Genomic DNA, 19,908 nt, shown 5'->3' with positions numbered 1-19,908 from the left:
TCTAGAGTTGCCAACCAGGCATCTTTGCCTAGCATAAGAAGTAACTGCTGAAGAGTCAGCATCTTGAATTTTGGAATGTCCAGAAAAATGTTTAGAGTAGACAGATCCAGAATTGGACACCATGATTTGTCTTTTCTGGGTACCAGGAAAAGTCTGGAATAGAAACCTTGTCCCTTTTCCTCTTCTGGTACTAGTTGAATAGCCCCCATGTTTAAGAGGGCAAGTACTTGTTTCTGAGCCACTGCCCACTGATTTGGGGGCAGATCTGGCCATCGGTTTGGAGTTGGCAACATGTGGAAAAGAAATCTGTATCCCTGGGACACTAATTAAAACCCATTTGTCCTAGGTTAAGTTGCCAGTTTTTCAAGTGCCAGTTTTCCCCCCAAAGGGGTGGCTAAAAGGTAAGTGCTTGGTAATTCTAAAGGAAAGTCATCGAGACTGTTTACCATAGGGAGGTGTCTTGTTTCCAGATGTGGAAGAGGAGGCACCCCATTGCTTAGTTTTGAAAGCCCCTTGGAACTGAAACCTGGTGTTTTTGGAATGTCTGGGTTTGGCTTGAATGGCTCTGGAAGGAAATGGAAAGGACCAGTTCTTAGTAGGCCAGTGCCTAAATCTTGGAGGTTGTACTCTTAAGAAATCTTTCACAGTCTGCATAGATTTAGCTTAATCTTCCATCTTTTTTAGAACTTCTTCAGCCTTATTGCCAAACAGATGATCCTGCTGCAAAGGAGCATCCAACAATTTTGCTTTAACATGATCAGGCAGAGATTGCTCCTTAAGCCAAGCATGCCTTCTAAGCACAGACCCAGTAACAGCAGGCCTCCAAAGAATCAAAACCACATTGCAAAGTATGTTTTCCAACTTGCTCAGCTGAATGCAATAAATCCTGCAAATCTTTATTTCCCACTCGGTCAGAAATCAAAATCATTTTCTGTATAAGCAGTCCCATGATATGCTGCTGGTATTTAAGCATATGGAATTGACAGTTTAAAGCCTTGATTGCCAAGGTTGCAGAAGTATAAACCTTTTTACCCAATCTATCCAGTGCCCTGCAATCTCTATCAGAAGGGGTAGGATTTTAGCAGTAGAAGCCTTAATGCCCTTGGGCCCCTGAGAAATGGTTTCAGGGTCCGCAACAGGATTTTTAAAAAGGAATTTGTGGGAGTCAGGAATCCTGTAGTATCTCTGTCTGGCTTACAAGGGTCCGGAGGCACAGAATCAGGGCCATACTGGATTCTGAAAACACATCAACAATGTCTAGTACAGGAGGTATAGCCAAAGGGCCTATGCTGAGGAAGAAGGAAATCCCTAAGCCTCTTTTTAGATTCAGAAAAATCCTGACTTTCCCAGTGGAAATGCTCCCTTAAGGTATGTAGTGTCTCCCCAAAAGAAAAATCCTCAGGGGGAGAAGCAGAAGGAATGGAATCCTCTGCATCAGAGTCCTCATAAGTAGGTATGGACAAATTCATAATCCAGTTCAGTCCTAGGCTTCTTAGAAAGGGGGGGTTGACTACCCCTGATTAAATCTTCAGCCATTTTGATCATTTGTTTTTTAGGCATAGTGGCCTGAACATGCGGGCCTGGGAGTCGGTTTTTAGACATCGGTCGAGATTTTGGCCTTAATATTGAAGGTGTGTCGATTTAGTATACAAATCTGCAGGCCTGAATACACCCTCAGAAGCCGGTGACTGCACAGTGGCTGCGGACCCAAGGTACAGACATCCGCAGGTTCCATAGGTGAAGCATCTCGCGGCATACCAGACTCCGAATGGGTCTCAGTCGAGGCCTACGTATCAGAAGTAGCGGGTATCAGGGGCTGCAGAAGTGCCTCACTGAGTACCGGCGAACTGGCGACTGGCTTAGAAGCGTCGTTGGCAGTTTTGGACCTCAACGGCCTGTCTCTATCATTTTCTTTGCGTTTTTTCGATATTCCGGTAGTCGGATTGCTAACAGACGTTATTTCTGGATAATTAAACAGAGAACCAAAATATTTAGAAGCAAAAATATACCTACGACGGATAGTGTGCTGATTAAATAAAGTACAAAACTGACAATGTACGTCGTGGTCAGGGCCTAGGCAAGGAATACAGTACAAATGGAAATCCTTATGGGGTATTTGCTTCCCACAAATAATACAATTATTAACTTTTACTGACATCGGTAAGGAGCAAGAAAAAAAAATTTTCCCCAACGGGGTACTTACCTTTTTAGTTGAGGACTTTGGTTCTTAAACTCGAAAACGAAAATTTCAGGAGTCGGCCGACCGGCACTTGCGAACTGCTTCTGCTTCAGGCACCGCGTGGCAAGAAAGACTGATGTAATGGCGTCGGCTGCATGTTTTATACCCCTGACGACCTGACGTCATGGAAGAAGGGACAGCAACCGATGCAGGACCCAAGACTTTGTTAATCAGGTCGACTGAGGGCAACCTGCCAGCAGATTATCCAAATGTAATGACTGCAACAGTGAAACACGAACATCATCCTATACACTACTGAGGCAGTGTGAATGATGGACATCTGCAGCTACGTGAGTTCAGAAGCATGTCGAATTCACTTTTTACGCCAACTACTACAAGAATGATGCCATGCTCGTGATCAGACAGAAACTGGGCTTCTCTCTACTTATGAGAATTTTTATCACACTGCACTATTTTGCTTTCATGACAGCATGAACTGGAGAAAGTCTGGTTACAACTCTTCCTTAAGTCCTCAGGGCAACAAGTATTAACCACATCTCAAAATGGATACTGGGGAGACCCTTTTACAGTGCAACTTTCTCTGGTCACAGAAGAGAAAATGAGGGTCCCCAAATCCATTAAAGAAACGCTCAAGGTAAATTCCACAATGCGAATAGTGGGGATCATTCACTATTCCAAAGTCCAGTGGCAAGGGCTTGTCACCAACTGAATACTTACATCTAATGACTGCACCAAATGACAGAACATCTACTTAAAAACACCAAGACTGTCAGGCTTGTAAAGAGAATCATTAAGATTTTGGCCACTATTAGCCCCAAGGTTACAGAAGCATTGCCACCTAGGATGCCAGAAATATCAAGACCTCCTAATCTTCTCTCTGTGCAGTAATGACCAACAATAAGTGTCCAGCTCTGCACCGGTGAAGGTAATCCATTCAGATGGACTCAGACAAGACTTTGTACAGTTTATGGAGACCCATAGGGCTGGTAAGCATGGGAGAGACCAATCCAATATGCTAATGGGGTCCACTGACAAAGCCACCACAAAAACAGTAATCCACATAAGAACTTGCTGAGGTTCTTAAGCTGCAAGGCCTTCAACCACAAGCAGCACCTTGGCAAAACACTGCACTCTGGTACTGTCCACCAACAGCAAATTATTCTTTAATGTTGATCGCAGACACTAATCCATCCTGTCCAGTGACAGCATCCAGATGCCCTTCAATGGCAGCAAAGTGATAACCTTCTGGAAGGTCACTACTGATTTTGACTCTACGAATTCCAATCCCTACAGAAGTAAGCAAAGTTGGGAAGAAAGCTGCTGGTTCTGCTCTGAAGGATGAAGCTCTTTATGACACCATCTATGCAATGTAGTCTGGACCTGCCCCAAGAGCTCTGCACAAACAAGCTGGGTTTCTGAGTAGAGATTGTTCTGCAGGAAAACCTCATAGCTCAAACAAATTTCAAAAGTGGTCAACCAAGACGAGTACTTACTTAGTCAGTCCTTGGTGAGTCGTCAAAGCCCAGATAAACATGCAGAACCACCCCCCACTGGCAGATAACGTGGAGAGGGTGACCTCATTAGCCTAAGCAGCACCTGGAAAGAGGCAAGATCATCTGATGCTTGACAGCCCTTCTCCGTCTACAATGGGGTGGGGGTAACCACACCGCAGTGTTTTATCAAGGTGCTAGCTGTGGTGACTGGGGCCCCTGGCCAAAGTCAGGGCGGTTAATATTACACGGAGTTACATGGCAGCCATCAGTGAATGTTGTAGAGTCTTAACCAACAAACTCCTCCTGAGCCCTGACACATGGAAGGCAGAAAAGTTTTCCACAAATAAGTACGGATGTATCAAGTGTAGATAAGTGAGACACACTGCTGAGAAACTCGACTGCCTGCTGCAAGGTGGCAAAATATTGCAGTCTCCAGATCCTACTGCTGGACCAAGGAGATCAAGCAAATGCTCATTCTAAGAAGACTGGTCAAGATTTCACTTCATTTATATGGAGGCTTACAGACGGTATCTATATTCTTGGGAAATGCGACAGAAGAACCAGAGTACTTCCACAATGCATGCATGGTATCTTTAATGATTGGTACCTCAGTGGGGAGGGAATGACCCAAGGATCCCTCCTTCTTCCCTTTCAGGCATTCCTAGAAACAAAGATGAAACGGGCCAAAAACCAGTCCAAAAAGGACTTTATGAGCTTCAGGGTTTATAAAAGGAGGGAGATCCTCCTGCGGCAAGGTCTTATTATGTTTTATCTATTTCAGCTTAACAGTCTCTAGGTCCTCAGAATCCTTACAAGAGACAGAGGAGGAGAGATCACACCCTCCAACACCTCGCTAAGAGAATGTACTCATGCAGAGATGATGTGCAGGGGTTCCCTATTAGTAAGTCAAACGCTTACCTTATCGAATTCCTAAATGTTGACTCATCCGTAGCGAAATGCGAAAACAATGAACGTCCAGAAGACAGAAACTGGAAACATCGAATTGTCATGGTTGGCCTTCTGCGGTATAGCTCCGTAAGGTAAGTGTGCAATAGTTATGGACCTTAGGATTAGGGTGCGGGTTAAGGTAAGTGCATGGATGGTAATGTATGTTATATTTAGTGTAGGGTTTTGTTAAGTGTATGTGTGTCGAATATTTAGTTTGTTTGTGTTTAGCTTTTTAAGGTAAGTGTGCGATAGCTACGGACGTTAGGGTGCGGGTTACGTTTAGTGCATACTTACTGGTATACGTAAGATTTAGTGTAGGGTTATAAGTAAGGTTTAGTTTAGGGTTAGATGACTGGATTTGGTTAGAGTATGTATGTGGTTTATTTAGTTTGTGTAGGCAGTATGTAGCGGGCGGTGGGGTGGGACAAATATGACAGTTTGAGGTTTTGAATTTAGCGGCTTAGGGCGTTCTGTGTTTTTGCAGGTCGATGGGGACATGTTGATGTTTAGGGATTCGATAAGGTAAGCGTAAATGTTTATAAAACAGACCCATGTGCAGGAATGAGTAAGCACTAGGTTTCACTGACAAAGTACCAATGTTAGCAGAGCTCCTCAAATGTGACAAAGGTACAATGTGCTTGGTACTGGCACTAGGTCTTGTTTTAGGTTCATAGGTTCATACTAGGCTACCTGCCCTAGGGCATTTATAAGCCTATCCAGAGTGTGTTTGGCTTTCGCCACCCATTTTAAATTAATTTTGCTATGCCCTTTTTCGAGGTTAGTATACTGTGCCTCTGTCTAACAAATACAGAAGTGATACCCGGGGTAAACCTACGATCTCCCATCCACTCATCAAGATTCCTCTTGAAGAGAATCAATGAGGGACTCTGCCTAACCTGGACTGGGATTTTATTCCAGAGTGAAGGGAGCCTCTGGGTTATGAATCTGTCCCCCCAGCATGTCCTATTTATTTCAGTGCTGAGGTTCAAGTCTCTCGAACGCGTAGCTTGATGGGATTTGGATTTTCTGAGGTGCAGCATGTCCATTAATTCCGGGTTGGACATGGCTTTATACATCAGGCAGAGATCGCCTCTGAGCAGGCGGTATGCCACTGAGTAGAGCTGGAGTTTCTTTAACCGGGCAGCATATGGCATCTGTTTGAGCCCTTTGATCCTCTTGGTGACGTACTTTTGGGGTCTTTCCAGTTGCTGCAGGTGTCTAGTAAAGTACATCCCAAAAGGGGCATTGTACTCAATTATGAGCCTGATGAGGGATGAGTAAAGAGGCATGATTACCTCCCCTGATCTAGATGTGAATCCCTTCATGATTAGGTGGGCTATATAAAATGTTTTTCTAAACATTTTGGCCACGTGGTTGTCAAATGAGAGATTGCTTTCAACTTGGGTCCCCAGGTCCCTAATTACTTCTTCTGTACTTAATGGATTACCACCTATGTGGTAATTTGTGAGCACTTTGTTTTTGCCAAAGGGGGTGACTATACACTTTTTGGCGTTTAGCTTGAGGCCATGGCTCTGGCACCAGTTGTCTGTTTCTATGAGGCCCTTTTGGAGAATGCTTGTGTCGGCTGGAGTCTCGATTATGGCGCCCAGTTTGCAGTCATCTGCGAACTTGGTCAGCCACAGTCCTTCCGTGTTGGCCTGTACCTCCGAGAAATATATACCGAACAAGAGAGGTTCCAGGACTGAGCCTTGTGGGACGCCACTTGTAACTGGTTTGGAGTCTGACATGGCTCCAGCAAGTCTAACCATGTGGGTTCTGTCCTTGAGCCAAGTTTTCAACCCATCTAGTGATATAGGGGTTTATATTTAAGCTGGTGAGCTTCTCTATAATGCCAGAGTGGGGTACTGTATCGAAGGCTTTTGCGAGGTCCAAGTAGGCTGTGTGGACCACCTTCCCCTCGTCAATGTCCTTGGTGACTGTTTCAAAGAAATCAACCAGGTTTAAGAGACAGGATCTGCCCTTAAAGCCGAACTGGGTAGGATCCAGTGTCTGTAGGTCCCCAATATCTTTATGAGGTCCATGATGATCCTTTCCATAGCTTTGCAGACCAAGCTAGTCGGGCTTGTGGGGCGATAGATTCCAGGATCCGTTGAGGCACCACCTGTGTGGAGAGGGACCACTGTTGCTGTACGCCACTCTTTGGGTACATATCCTGTGGTAAGGCTGAGATTGAACAGTAGTTTTATGTTTGGGTTTAGCTCTTCTTGGAGTTCATGTAGGACACAGCCCAGGACACAGTCTGGTCCCATTGATGCTGTGTTTTTTGCTTTGGAGAGGGCGGATCTTACCTGAGCATCTGAGATGTCAGGGGGGCAGCACTCTGCTGGGATAGATATTTGCCCTTTTGGTGGGGAGGGGGGGGGGGGAGAAGTTTGCGCTGAACCTGTCAGCTAGGATGTTGGCAATGTCTGTGGGTTCGGTGTATTTTGTCATTTTGGACTAATTCTGAGCATATCTGGGAATTCCCACCCAGGTTCCTAACATAACTAAAGAAAGCCTTGCGATTATTCTTAGTGTCCTGTGCAATTTTTCTCTAGAAGCTGGCCTTAGACGATTTCATGAGTGCCCGTAGTTTTTTGCTAATACTGATCAGAGATGCCTTCCCTTTTTGGGATTTTGCTCTATCATGTAGTAGCTTCCTCCTTCTATTGTATAGTTTGTTTATGGCTGGGGTCCACCAGACAGGATGTCTGCCTTTGGAGGATTGGGTCTTGGTTTTATTTGGGATTGCATGATCCATGCATTCCTGAAGGTGTTCATAGAATGCGTTTATAAAGGATTCTGCTGTCTGGGCCGTATTTTCCACAGGCCCGGGGGCTTTGAAGGATTCCACCTCAGTTTTGAGGAGTGTGAAATTTGCTTTAGAGAAGTTTTTCACTGTGGTTTTCAGGGCAGGGGGTGGAGTCGGGATGTGAATATCCAGTGAGATTAGTTTATGGTCTGATATTACCAGTGAGGGATACACTTCTGGTCTGGAGCACAAAGTCCCCATGTTGGTGATGATCAGGTCCAGTATGTTTTCCCCTCTTGTGGGAGTGGTAACAAGTTGTTCCATAGCATTTGAGTTTATAAATTCTAGGAACCTTTGGGCTAGGGTGTTTGAGCTGGAGTAATGCTCCCAGTCTATGTTTGGGTAGTTGAAGTCGCTCAATATAATGGTGTTTGGAGAGACCTTCATATTTTCCAGTGTTCTCAGGAAGGCTGAGTGGGGTTTCCTGGGTTTGGGAGGGTGGTCTGTAGCAGGCTATAAACTAGAAGGCAGTTTTACCCACTGTTAGTTGCACATGGATAGTCTCTGATGCTTTCGTGCTGTGCCACCAACCTGGAGGTGTGGGTATCTTTGACGAATATTGATACTCCCCCTCCTTTTGTGGTTCGGTCCAAGTTTTGGGGCCGAAAAGCATGGTATGAGGTATAACCTGGTAGTGCTGGGGTGCTCTCTCAGGAGCCTTGAACCAGGTTTCTGTTACTGCACAGATATCGATCTTCTCCACGCTAAGGAGAGTTTCAAGTGCGTGCATCTTGAGGTTTAGACTTCTGGCGTCGAGTAGCATTACTCAGTTTCTTATCCCTTGTGATACCTATGGCGGTGGGTTTGTCTTTTGAGCCTTGCCTAAAAAAGGCACTATGGGGGTAGCAAAAGCCTTTGCCAATATCCGAAAGCCCAGGGGTGACAGGTGCAAGCCGTCCCTAGCGAAGCATCGTGGGTTGTCGAGCATGTCATCCCAGGCTGACAGGCATTGGATCCCCTTTGAATGACACCAATACTTAAGCCAATTGTCGAAATTGATCATCTTGTCTTCATATTGTGGCATCATTCTTGGTGAGGGTAAGATGCTACTCAAAGTCAGGGTCATACCGGCCTGGGCTACATGCTCAGAGAGCTCCTCTATGTCTCTTTTCATGTAGTCCAGGGAGGTACGTCTCAGATCATTCACACCAGCATGGACAATGACAGAGTCATATTTGTACTTGCCTTGGAGTGACCTGAGTGCTTGTGTTATGTGGCAGATCCTAGCGCCCAACAGGCAGCTCACAGTGACCTTCTTGTTCAGCCTGGTGAGCGGGACATCAGTGTGCCTGACGATAGAGTCACCTATTACAAGTGTATCAGGTGTGTTGTTTAGCCTTAAGGGCTGTGACTGTTCAGCACACTGGCTTTGTGAGCTATGTGTTGCACGTGTCTTGTTTTGGGGTAGCGGTTGCTTGGGTGTCTGCTTTGGAGGTCTCTGCTGCTTAGGCAGATTTTTATTTAGAGCCTCCGAGTATGTTTTTGTGTGTTTATGTGTTTGGTTTGCTGTCGTGGTAGGTCTACGTGAGACTGGAATTGTAGTGAGTGTGGTTTCCTTCTCCTCCTGGCTGGTTTCGCCAGTACTGAGTAGAGAGAGCTTAGCCTCCAGTATGGCTATATGGTTGCATCTCTCACATGCGTTGAAATTTGTTGGGAGGAGGAGAGGGTTGTCTGTGTACATGAGGCAGTTTTAACATTGCCTCAAGATACCCAGATTCACCAGCTGGACCGGAGAAGAGATTGACAACTGACCTTTGGACATGATAGAATAGTACTGGGAATTCCTTTATAATTGAAAAAAAAGGGCCAATGGGGAACGAGGTACTCAAGGGGAGTTTGTGAGGGTGTAGTGCTTTTAATATTTTAGTGCTGACTTATATAACTGCTTTAGTGAGCAAGTGCCAGGTAAAGTACAGTTTTGTACCTACCATAAATGTAGATGTTTGAGTGTACACCCTGCTGCAGTCATCACACTTGGGTTATCCTGTCGTCAGGTGGTCCCGCAGTCTGCCGGAATTCCAAAGTCTTGGTCCGGCGTCGGTTGCTGTCGCTTCTTCCCTGACGTCAGTGCACCAGGGATATATATATAATGCATCAGACGCCATTTTCTTCAGTTTTTCTTGCCCCAGATATCAGGTGCCCCCAAAAAGGTGGTCAGTAATTAGTACCAAATTAAGTAATTTTTGCACAAACACAAAATCCCTCCAGCTATAAGCAAATACATCAGGAAGGTATTGTAGAGATTTAGCCAGTTAGATCAGAGGGGATGGAGGGAGGGTAACCTGGACTGCAGCAGGGTGTACACTCGAACATCTACATTTATGGTAGGTACAAAACTGTACTATGTTCATCATGTTACCCTGCTGCAGTCATCACACTTGGGTAGAATCCCAAAGCTATGGATGGGTGGAGGAGTTACAGAGGGTTAGAGGAGGCTAGAAGGCCCTGCAGAACTTCAGTGGCGAAGCCAGCCCTAGTCTTAGAGTAAAGTGGTAAGTGATAGTGTTTGGTAAAGGTGTGTACTGAAAGTTGCAGCTTCCAAAATCTCCTTGGTTGGTACCCCCCTGAGGAAGGCTGTAGATGTAGCTGTTGCCCTGATAAGAGTTGGGCCTAATGGAAGCAGGAACTGTTTTTCCATGATGGGTATAGCAAAAACGAATGCAATGTCCTATCCATTTGGAAATGGTTTGTTTTGATATAGCCTTCCCTTGTGAAGCTGTAGCATAGGAAACAAAGAGCTGGTCAGATTTTCTGAAAGCCTTAGTTTTATCCAAGTAGCGAAGTTGCCTGTGAATGTCCAAGGAATGCAGGAGTCTTTCTCCTTTGTTCTGTGGGTTTGGGAAGAAGGTGGGTAAGTGAATGGTTTGATTTAAAGACACACTGGAAACCACCTTAGGCATGAAGGAAGGATTAGTTCATAGAGAGACTCTGTCTTGATGGAAAAAGAGGAAAGGTTCCACTGCCATTAGTGCCTGTAGCTCTGAGACTCTTCTAGCTGAAGTTATTGCTAGCAGCAGGGCAGTCGTCCATGATAGGAACTGTAGATCTGCAGAGAAAGCTGGTTCAAAGGGAGGTAGCGCAAGTTTTTCCAGAACAAAATTTAGGTCCCATGTTGGTGTAGGTTCTCTCCTGGGGGGGCCTAATGTTTTTTGCCCCTCTGAGGAACTGCCTTAGAAGTGGATGCGAAAATAAGGGTGGTTCCGTGTTGTAGTGGGCTGAAATAGCTGATGCATGGATTTTAATGGAAGAAAAAGAAAGTCCTTTGTGCAACATCTCAGTTAAATACTGTAGAATCCGAGGCAGGTGAGGCTGAAGTGTGTTTTGGCCTTTAGCTTGGTTCCAAGCACAAAACCTTTTCCATTTGTCCGAATAGGCCTTCCTGGTGCTGGGCCTCCTAGCTTCCGGAATAACATCCATAACTGCTTGGGAAAGAGGAGCTGGCTGGATGTTTAGGTGATTTTCCATGCAGCCAGATTTAAGGTTTTTAGCTGGCTGCGAAGAATCTGATTGTTTTGCTGTGTGAGCAAATGGGCAATTTGTGGTAAAATCCAAGGTGGGCCCTGGGCCATATTTTTCAATAGTGGGTACCAGTGCTGGCGTGGCTAGTCTGGGGCTATGAGCATCAGTCGTGGTCTCTCCTTTCTTTCAGAAGCACCTTTGTGAGGAGAGGCAATGGAGGGAAGGCATATACTGTCAGGTTTTTCCAACTGAATGAGAGTGCGTCCACTTTCCAAGCTTGATGGTGAAGTGTCCTTGTACAAAATTTTGTTAGTTGATAGACCTGTTTGCCAGTCCTCAAAACTATGTCTGGAAGGCCCCATTTTTGAGTCATCATTGCAAATACTTGTGGATCCAGTTTCCACTCGTGGGGATCCATGATGTTTCTGCTGAGGTTGTCTGCCAATGTGTTCTTTTGTCCTGGCAGGAATTGAGATTGCAACTGAACTTGGTAAGACAGAGCTGTGTTCCACAAGGTCATTGCTTGCCTGCATAGAGGGTAGGAGTGTGTACCCCCTTGTTTATGTACCACATTACTGCGGTGTTGTCCGTTCTTATTTTAAGTTGTCCTGGATGTAATAGATTCTTGAAGGCTGTCACAGCATTCTGTACAGCTAGCATCTCTTTTTGATCGATGTGCAGATTCCTTTGATCTGCAGACCATACGCCTTGAACGCACTGTCCTGCCATGTGTGCCCCCTAGGCGTAGTCCGATGCATCTGTTGTCAGTTTGCCTGGCTGTGGGCAAGGTGAAAGGCTGACCCTTGTTGAGGTGACATGCCAGTGACCACCACAGAAACTCCTGTTGTAGGCAGGGAATGAGAGATCATTGTGTCCAAGCTTTGGCTGTGTTGAGACCATACGCTTTTTAGGTACCACTGTAATTTCCACATATGCAGCTTTGCAAATGGTATTAGTAGTGTGCAAGATGCCATGAAGCCCAAGGCCTGCAGAATTTTTCTTGCAGGTAGTTGGGTCTTTGTTGCCATTGTTTTGAAATATTGAGTCAGTTGTAGTTGTCTGTCTGGCGTCAGATAAGCCTTCTGGGCCGTTGTATTCAAGCTGGCACCCAGGAATGTCATTTTGTGAGGGTACTAGTTATGATTTCTTTTCGTTTACTGTGTACCCCAGGCAACTTAGAAGATGTTTTACAAAAGCCAGATGTTGTAAGAGGATGTCCTTGCTTTCTGCTTGGATGAGGCAGTCGTCCAGGTATGGGTATATTTGAATTCCTCTGTCTGCAGTATGCAATTATTGGTGCTAGGCATTTTGTGAAGACCCTGGGCGCAGTAGATAAGCCAAAGGGCAGTGCAGAGAATTGGAATGGGTTGAACCTGCAATGAAACGGAGGTATCTTCTGCAACTTTGTCTGATAGGAACATGCAGGTATTGCCTCCTAGAGGTCCAACGTTACTAGCCATGCTTTCTTGCCCAACATGGGAAGAAGCTGCTGTAGTGTTAGCATCTTCAATTTGGGTACTTGTAAGAAGGTGTTTAGAATTGAAAGGTCCAGAATTGGTCTCCAGGCATTGTCCTTTCTGGGAACTAGAAAGAGTCTTGAGTAAAATCCTTGGCCTTGCTCTCGAGTAGGTACCAGATGAATGGCTCATGTCCATGAGAGCTGTAATTTGTCTTTGTGCCTCTGCCCACTGATTTTGTGGCAGGTTTGGCATTCCTCTTTTCATTGGCAAGGTGTGAAAATGGAATCTGTATCCTCGTGAAATTATGTCTAGGACCCATTTGTCCTTTGTGACAATGTGCCAGTTGTCTGAAAAAAGTGCGCGTTTTCCTCTCAAGGGGGTTGCCAAGAGTGTTGCTTGGCCAGATGAGGTGCAAGTCATTGAGTTTGCCTTCTGGTAGTTTGGGACCTGTCTTCTCCTCCCTTCTGTGCTGCAGTGCCCCATTGTCGAGGTTTGTACTGGGCTTGTGGTTGTCCTCTGCCTCTTGGATGTCTGTATTTACCCCTCTGTGGCCTGTCAGCTGGAAAGGACCAATTTTTTGTTGGCCAATTTCTGCTGAAGCGAGGGGGCTGTACCTGTAGGAAATCGTTGACTGTCTGCATAGATTTGCCTTATCCTCCATTTTCTTTAAGACTTCTTCTGCTTTAACTCCAAAAAGAACATCCTGCTGTAAGGGAGCATCTAGAAGCTTTGCTTTAACATGATCAGGCAGTTTGTTCCTTTAACCAAGCATGTCTACGTATAACAGACCCAGTGACAGCTGCTCTGCAGGAAGCCTCCAAAGAATCAAACTCACATTGTAAAGTATGTCTGCCCACCTGTTCAGTTGCATGCAACAGATCCTGCATTTCTTTCAATTCAGACTGTTGAGGGAGTGTGCTCATTTTTTGTTTTAACTGAGACATTAGAAATTGCTGATATTTTAGCATGTGAAACTGGCAATTTAGTGCCCTCATAGCTAGAGTGGCTGAGGTGTAAACCTTTTTCCCCCACCTGTCTAGTGCTCTGGAGTCCCTTTCAGAGGGTAAAGGAGTTTTTTGCCATAGAAGCCTTAGCCCCTTTGGGACCCTGGGAGATGGTCTCTGGATCAGCAACAGGACTTTTGTAAAGAAATTTGTGGGGGCAGAGAATCTGGGTTCAAACTGGATTCTAAGTAAACATCATCCACAATGTCTAAAACTGGGGGGATGGCAAGTGGTCTGTGCTGGGGGAGTAAAAGAAACTCTGAGCCTTTTCTTTGAGTCAGAGTAGTCCTGACCTTCCCAGTGAAAATGTTCCCTCATAGTGTGTAAAGTTTCCCCAAAGGAGTAGTCTTCAGGAGGAGAAGCCGAGGGAATAGAATCCTCAGCATCAGAATCTTCATAAGGGGAGAAGGAGTAATCGTGGTCCTCAGAGGAGCCTGAGGAAATAGACACTTGTTCAGAGGATGCATAATCTTCCTCTTGTCTAGGCCTTTTGTCGGGAGGGGGTTGGGAACCCCTTATTAAAGAGATCAAATATTCACCCATTTTGAGCATCTGTTTCTTAGGCATGGGGCCTTGAACAGGGGACTGAAGTGCAGTCTTTTTGGGTTTAATAGGAGTCTTCGTCTTAGGATATGTTTTTATGGTGGGCGTTGTCGGTCTGAAGACGCCTTCAGAAACCGAAGGTGTTTCTGCAGCACCATCTTTTTCAGCAGTGTCGCCGGTAGGGGCTAAACAAAATGGCTGCATCGGCCTAGTACTTAGCGCCAAAAGTTCCGAAGCGGACTCTGGTTCCAGATCTGCGGTAGTCAGGGGCTGTGTCAGAGCCTCACTGAAGACCGGTGAACCGGAGACCGGACCAGCAGAGGCCTCGGAGTCTGGCTTGGGTCTAGGCTGCCTGTTCTTATCCTTGCGTTTTTTGTGCACGCCGGTAGTGCGTTGCTCCAACGGCATAGTGTAGTTAAATTTTCTACTGAAGTAGTGTCGTGCGAAATCAAAGCGTCTTTTTATAGTACGCTTATTAAACCTACCACAAGAATGACAACTAGTGACGTTGTGGTCTGGGCCTAGGCAAGGTATGCAGTAAGAATGAAAATCCTTATGAGGTATTTGCTTCCCATAAGAAATACAATTGTTAACTTTTTCTGACATCGGTCTGAGGCCAGAAAAGATGACTTCAAATCTGAAATTCGACTTCGAAAATCTCAGGAGTCGGCCGACCGGCACTTGCGAACTGCTTCTGCTTCGGGCACCGCGCGGCAAGAAAGACTGAAGAAAATGGCGTCAGATGCATTATATATACCCCTGGAGCACTGACGTCAGGGAAGAAGAGACAGCAACCGATGCCGGACCAAGACTTTGGAATTCCAGCAGACTGCGGGACCGCCTGACGACAGGATAACCCAAGTGTGATGACTGCAGCAGGGTAACACGATGAACATCTTAAATGCAATGTGTTACAGGTAACTTAAATGCAAAAATGACAAACAGTAACGTTCTTACAAGTGAAACAAGGAAATAAGTACAGTAAGCATGCAGATATCACTAGGGATCCACAGAAGCGCTGAAAAGCCGCATTTTAGGTGGAATTAGCGTTTCAGGGAAACAACAAGCAAACAAGCATACAAATAAAGCTAGATTCAGCAGGCCTGGATCTAGTCTATGCTACAGCAAACAAGGTGTACCAATTTCAGTAAGAAACAGTTCAAATATGCAGGCACTATAAGCCTTTAACCAGAAATTCCCAGCTCAGAAGGGCAGAGTCCAGCCTCTCCTCCCACAAGAGTGCAGACCACGAACCTTCTTAATGTAAAATAACTGGCCTGAAGCCCAAGTGCTTAAACCAGAACTAATACACTTTTAGAATAACAGACACTGAGACCTCAATCAGCAGTTTACAACTTAGAAGGATGTAAGCTACCTGTCCTGCCACCACAGTGCAGGCCACAAACCTTCCTAATGTAAAACAACTGGTCTGAAGCCCAAGTGCTTAATCCAAAAGACTTAGAATGATAGAAAACTTGATTAAAGTGTAGCTATGTGTATACTCTGGTAGAAGTGAACACAGACCTCAACAAACCTCAAGCAACTACCTGAAGTCCAGGACTTAAACAGAGACCCTGATTCACGAGGAGCCAGTGGCCACCCTCAGCCTGGGAAATCAAACCCTGCTGGATCTGATGAGACATGGAGAAAACTGTCCTTCCATCTGTAGTGCTAGCACCACCTACAGCCAGTGAACTATAGGACTGCTCCTAGGAATCCAACCAGTCGTAGGCATGCTCTGGCTGGAAGATGGTCATCAACTTCCTAACAGGATGCAAATCCCATATTAACAGTGAACATCTCTAGAGCCCCACATCTAGTAAAGCAGAGAACAGGCATGAATATGGGTTCGCACTTATGATTGTACTTTGAGAAACACCCAAGTTTTCCCACATGGCAATACTTCAGTAGAATTCCATGTTGGGTATTTCAAATGCTGCTACTGCCCAAGTAGTAGAACAGACCAGACCCCCCCCCAATCACAGCTACAGGTAGCCAGGCTAGGAAATATTACATATCATTAGCAACCCCCACAAAAGCTGACATTACCAGTGCAGCCATAACTCGTTTGGTCATGGTCACACAAACGCCTGATATTTTCCACAACGAGGCAGTAGACTCATGGTCTTGTTACCACTGCAACAAAAATCAGCATATGACGCATTCAAAGCAGCTTAGAGCACAGAAGCATTGAGGAAAAAAAGACAAATTATGATGAGGAAAAACAAAATAAGCCCAGTCCTGGAATCCTAGACCAACTGATGCAGGCCACAGTGTGGCATCTCTAAAATGCATCTAAAACATAGAAAGGCTTCAGTGTTCTAGGACTGATATTTTAATTCAGTAGTTTTAACTGGCTACAATTGTGGTACAGTGAATTATCTACCACAAACTAAATGCCCCAAGGAGAAAGGGCAGCCTCAATGCATATGTCAAAAAATACCACATTACAATGCCAATATATCCCTCTACTTGCCAACATGAAAATTAGAAATGGACACCAAATGGCTACAGATCCAGTAGTAAAGCTGATGGGTTGGAAAAGAAGTTGTGCTGCTTCTGTGTCATCAACAGAAAAAAAAGGTTCCTATTAGAAAAAATCTGAGTCAACGCTTTCTATAAGGTAATCCTTCCAAACAATGACAATGCCCTTACCACTGTAGTAACTGGACATCATTGAGCCAAATCCCTTGTCAGGGAATGAAAGACGGAAATAAAAGTGACACATTTTTAGGGAATAAAAATAAATTATATACTGGTTGTCTCCAATCCTGGAAAAGTCTGAAATGCTACTAGTGAAGACAGCACACTCTTTATAAACCTGTTTTTCATAGCAACTAAACAACTCCGGAATATGAACAGGTATGGGGAAAGTTCCCTCCATCAAAGCTCATTTCCAGAGGTGAATGGCTTTTTAGTAGCTGGGGTAGTGGTAGTTCTTGTCTGTTGCAAAAATCAAACCAAAGACATAGTTTTGTTCTTGATGGCTGCACAGTCATTGGGAAAGCCACTCCCTAAGTAACTGCAGACCAAAAAGACCAACTCTCACTTCCAAGAGTCCTTGAGGGCTATGTTTCAGTGTATTTTAAGCCCCCATCAAAAAGATCAAACAGAAAATGCATCCAAAAAGGCAGCGTTGCTAAAGGCTGTGGATTTAAGAATGGTATGCTGGTCAGCAGCCAGAATATCACTGTCCACACACTAATTTTTTCTGCATGACATGTGATTAATGGAGTCAAATGAGTCAGGCCTCCTGCTTTCATTGAACTGCTACTGCCCACTGGCACTCATGTGCATCACTTTTGTAAAGGGAATCATCAGAACAGAATATGTCAACTGGTCAAATTCCTTTGAGAGAGATGTAGGAGAAACAAGAATGTCTGAATCCTCTAAAGAACTAAAGATACCTCCAAGTGTTTATAATTCATCATGCAACCAAATAAAGGTTGGCAAATGACAGACAATTCTGAGACTTTCTGAACCTGTGCAAGATCTCAGAGGCTGCAACTGTAAGACCAAGTCCCTCAATTGAGCAAGACCCTGTCAGACTGACTTAACCCTGTCAGACTGACTTAACAATAAGCTAGTTATCAGTTAATGGAAAAGAATCCCAGCCTTTCAAATGAAGGGCTTAAAAGCTGCCATTTTTCTATATTCTGCAAGCACATTAGGATTGGAGGAAAAGGTGAAAAGCAGATGAGTGACATTATTCAGAAATTAAAACTTTTTCAATGTTCCTTCTTTGAGTATGAAGCTAAGCACTTTGGCTGTCCAAGGAGCACATCCCCTCTCCCCTGACAGAAAAAGGACATGACCATGTGGAAGTTCCCTTTGAAAATAAAGATGTTTAAGGTTCTTAGATTCAAACAGGTTCAATGTTTCCAACCTTTCTGGCACTAAAAATGAAACAAAAATAAACCGACAGGGCCTGCAAGTTCTCAGAGATGGTCTTAAAAGACTCCCTTCTCCAAGGGCTTTAGCATGTTGCCTGTACTTCAAGTTTCCACCTTTTAGATCTATCTAGGGAATATATATTGAGCAGAAGTAAAGCAGAAAAGTCCTGACAACTGCAGGTTACCAGGCATGTCATGACATATGTCTCAAAAAGACTACTTTTTCATCAAACTGAGAAAAACAGCATCTCTAACCGCTTCATGAAGGCGATTCTTGGGTTCGAAGTCTAAGACTGCTGCTGGCCATGTCAAAAAGGATGCACCCCCCCCAATGCTGGCCATGCCAAAAAGGTTGCACCCCCCCCCCCCCAATGCTGTCAAAGTGCCAAGGAGATCTCCACATATTTTTTAATGATCTTGTTTGATGCCAGAAAAATATTAGAGTTGCTCATCCTGCTGCAGGCCCTGAAAGTTCTAGAAGAACCAGATGATCCAATGAGTTCTAGCAGGACAAGGGTCTCCACTAGATCTGTGACTTGGGAATATGCACTGCAAAGTATGAGAGTTACGTACTTAACTACAAGCATACATCTTTCATGTCCATCTAACAATGCTTATTTCTCCTTTGCTCAAACAATGCCGTGGGCTGTCACAGCAGGGACACTGGCATGACTCATACTTGTGCAAGTACCTTACCTGAAGCCTGCAGAATGGTCTTTGTGAACAAAGCACAACTACAAGCGGAATGCTGAGCTGGCCTGGTTAAGTCCAACAAAGGTCAAGCAAACATCTAAATTAGAGACAAAAATGTCTTAATTGAGGTATTTAGTAAGTGTTCTACTCAGCAACAAAGTTGTGTAGTAAACAGTATCGTGCCTTTGGATCATCACCCTTTGAAGGGATCAAGGAAATGCCACTGTGTAACTGCTGTGGTATAACATAAATGACAAAACATATTTTCTGCAACCTAATCCTTTTAAGTGGGTGCACAGAAGGTTTTACTCGATGCAATGTGCCACTGGTGTTCTCTTATTGGAACACATGCATGTAAATGTACCTAACAAATGTTTTTAAAAGTGTCTTTCCTAAGAAAGACCGTATGTCAGTTAACTCGCCTTATGTCACCTCAACAAAAAGCCAACAGAGCAACCCTTTCTAACCTGCAAGCACAAGAAATTGCCATTGCTGACTCCCACCAGTAAGTGTTTTTAACTTTCCTTGCAATTGATTCTAAAAAGGATCAGAAAAGTACTAACTGTTTAGATTTAAATGTATTGGTCTTCCAACATAACTTCTCACATTTCCTTTTGTCTTAAAATATTTCCTACTCAATAATGGAGGATTCTACTAGCTACACCAGACCAAAATGGCTGTGCATTATAAATGTTGTGTCCTGCCATTACCAAGCTGGTTTACTCAAGGGAAATGTGTTGCTAACAAGGTCCTGCTTTCGTAGTGTCAGCACATACAACAGGTTTAAATACAGTTTTCCAGAACCATACCACAAAACAAAAAGCAAAACAAAAAGTTTAAGGATTTGTCTGTACTTGCTTTACATATAGTTACACACACGATATATATGATATAGCACTTCTAAACAAGAAGAGGCCTCTTTGTACAAGAGATACCCCTCCCAAGAGATACTTTTCTACTGGACAACTTTACACTAAACAGCCACATAATAGGAATACTGTATCCCAAGGCTTACTGTGCAGCCCGATGACTGACCGAATAATATGGGCCTGTAGCATCACCGTATTCAGGATAACTGGCGTAATACTGGCTACCGTAATCTGTTCTTTGTTCCAATGAGCTGCTTCCACTGGGACCATCAACTGCCTTACTTGGTCCAGAGGGCTTTTTGAAGTCAAGTGGGGCATCCGCTAAATTAGGTTGAAATATTTCCTGCTGGAACAGTAACGGCTGCTGTTGATGTTCACTCATGTACCCTGTATGCTCAGTGGAAAACTGTAATGGAGCTGTCACTTGATCAGCAAACGATGTGCTATAATATGGTTCACTTATCACAGGCATTAGCTCACTGCGATCTGGGATTGAAAAAAAATTCCCTGATGACACCTCGTCGTCGTCATCCT

The 19,908-nt window shown here is 44.5% G+C and overlaps 1 protein-coding gene across 1 annotated transcript in view; it reads right to left on the bottom strand.

The window, feature by feature from the left end:
* The window catches only part of PRCC (proline rich mitotic checkpoint control factor), a 791,791-nt gene that overhangs the window by 539,136 nt on the left and 232,747 nt on the right, over positions 1-19,908 (bottom strand). Inside the window, exon 2 of the mRNA XM_044079798.1 lies at positions 19,541-19,908. This exon is cut by the window's right edge and continues 280 nt beyond it. Coding sequence (XP_043935733.1) covers positions 19,541-19,908 — 368 coding nt within the window. The remainder of the gene's footprint in view (positions 1-19,540) is intronic.

The sequence above is a fragment of the Protopterus annectens genome, chromosome 8.part0 (genome assembly GCF_019279795.1).
Source record: "Protopterus annectens isolate FY-2018-M chromosome 8.part0, PAN1.0, whole genome shotgun sequence".
Lineage (NCBI taxonomy): Eukaryota > Metazoa > Chordata > Ceratodontiformes > Protopteridae > Protopterus > Protopterus annectens.
Note: the sequence above shows the minus strand (reverse complement) of the source record. Positions and strands in the feature narration are given on the sequence as shown.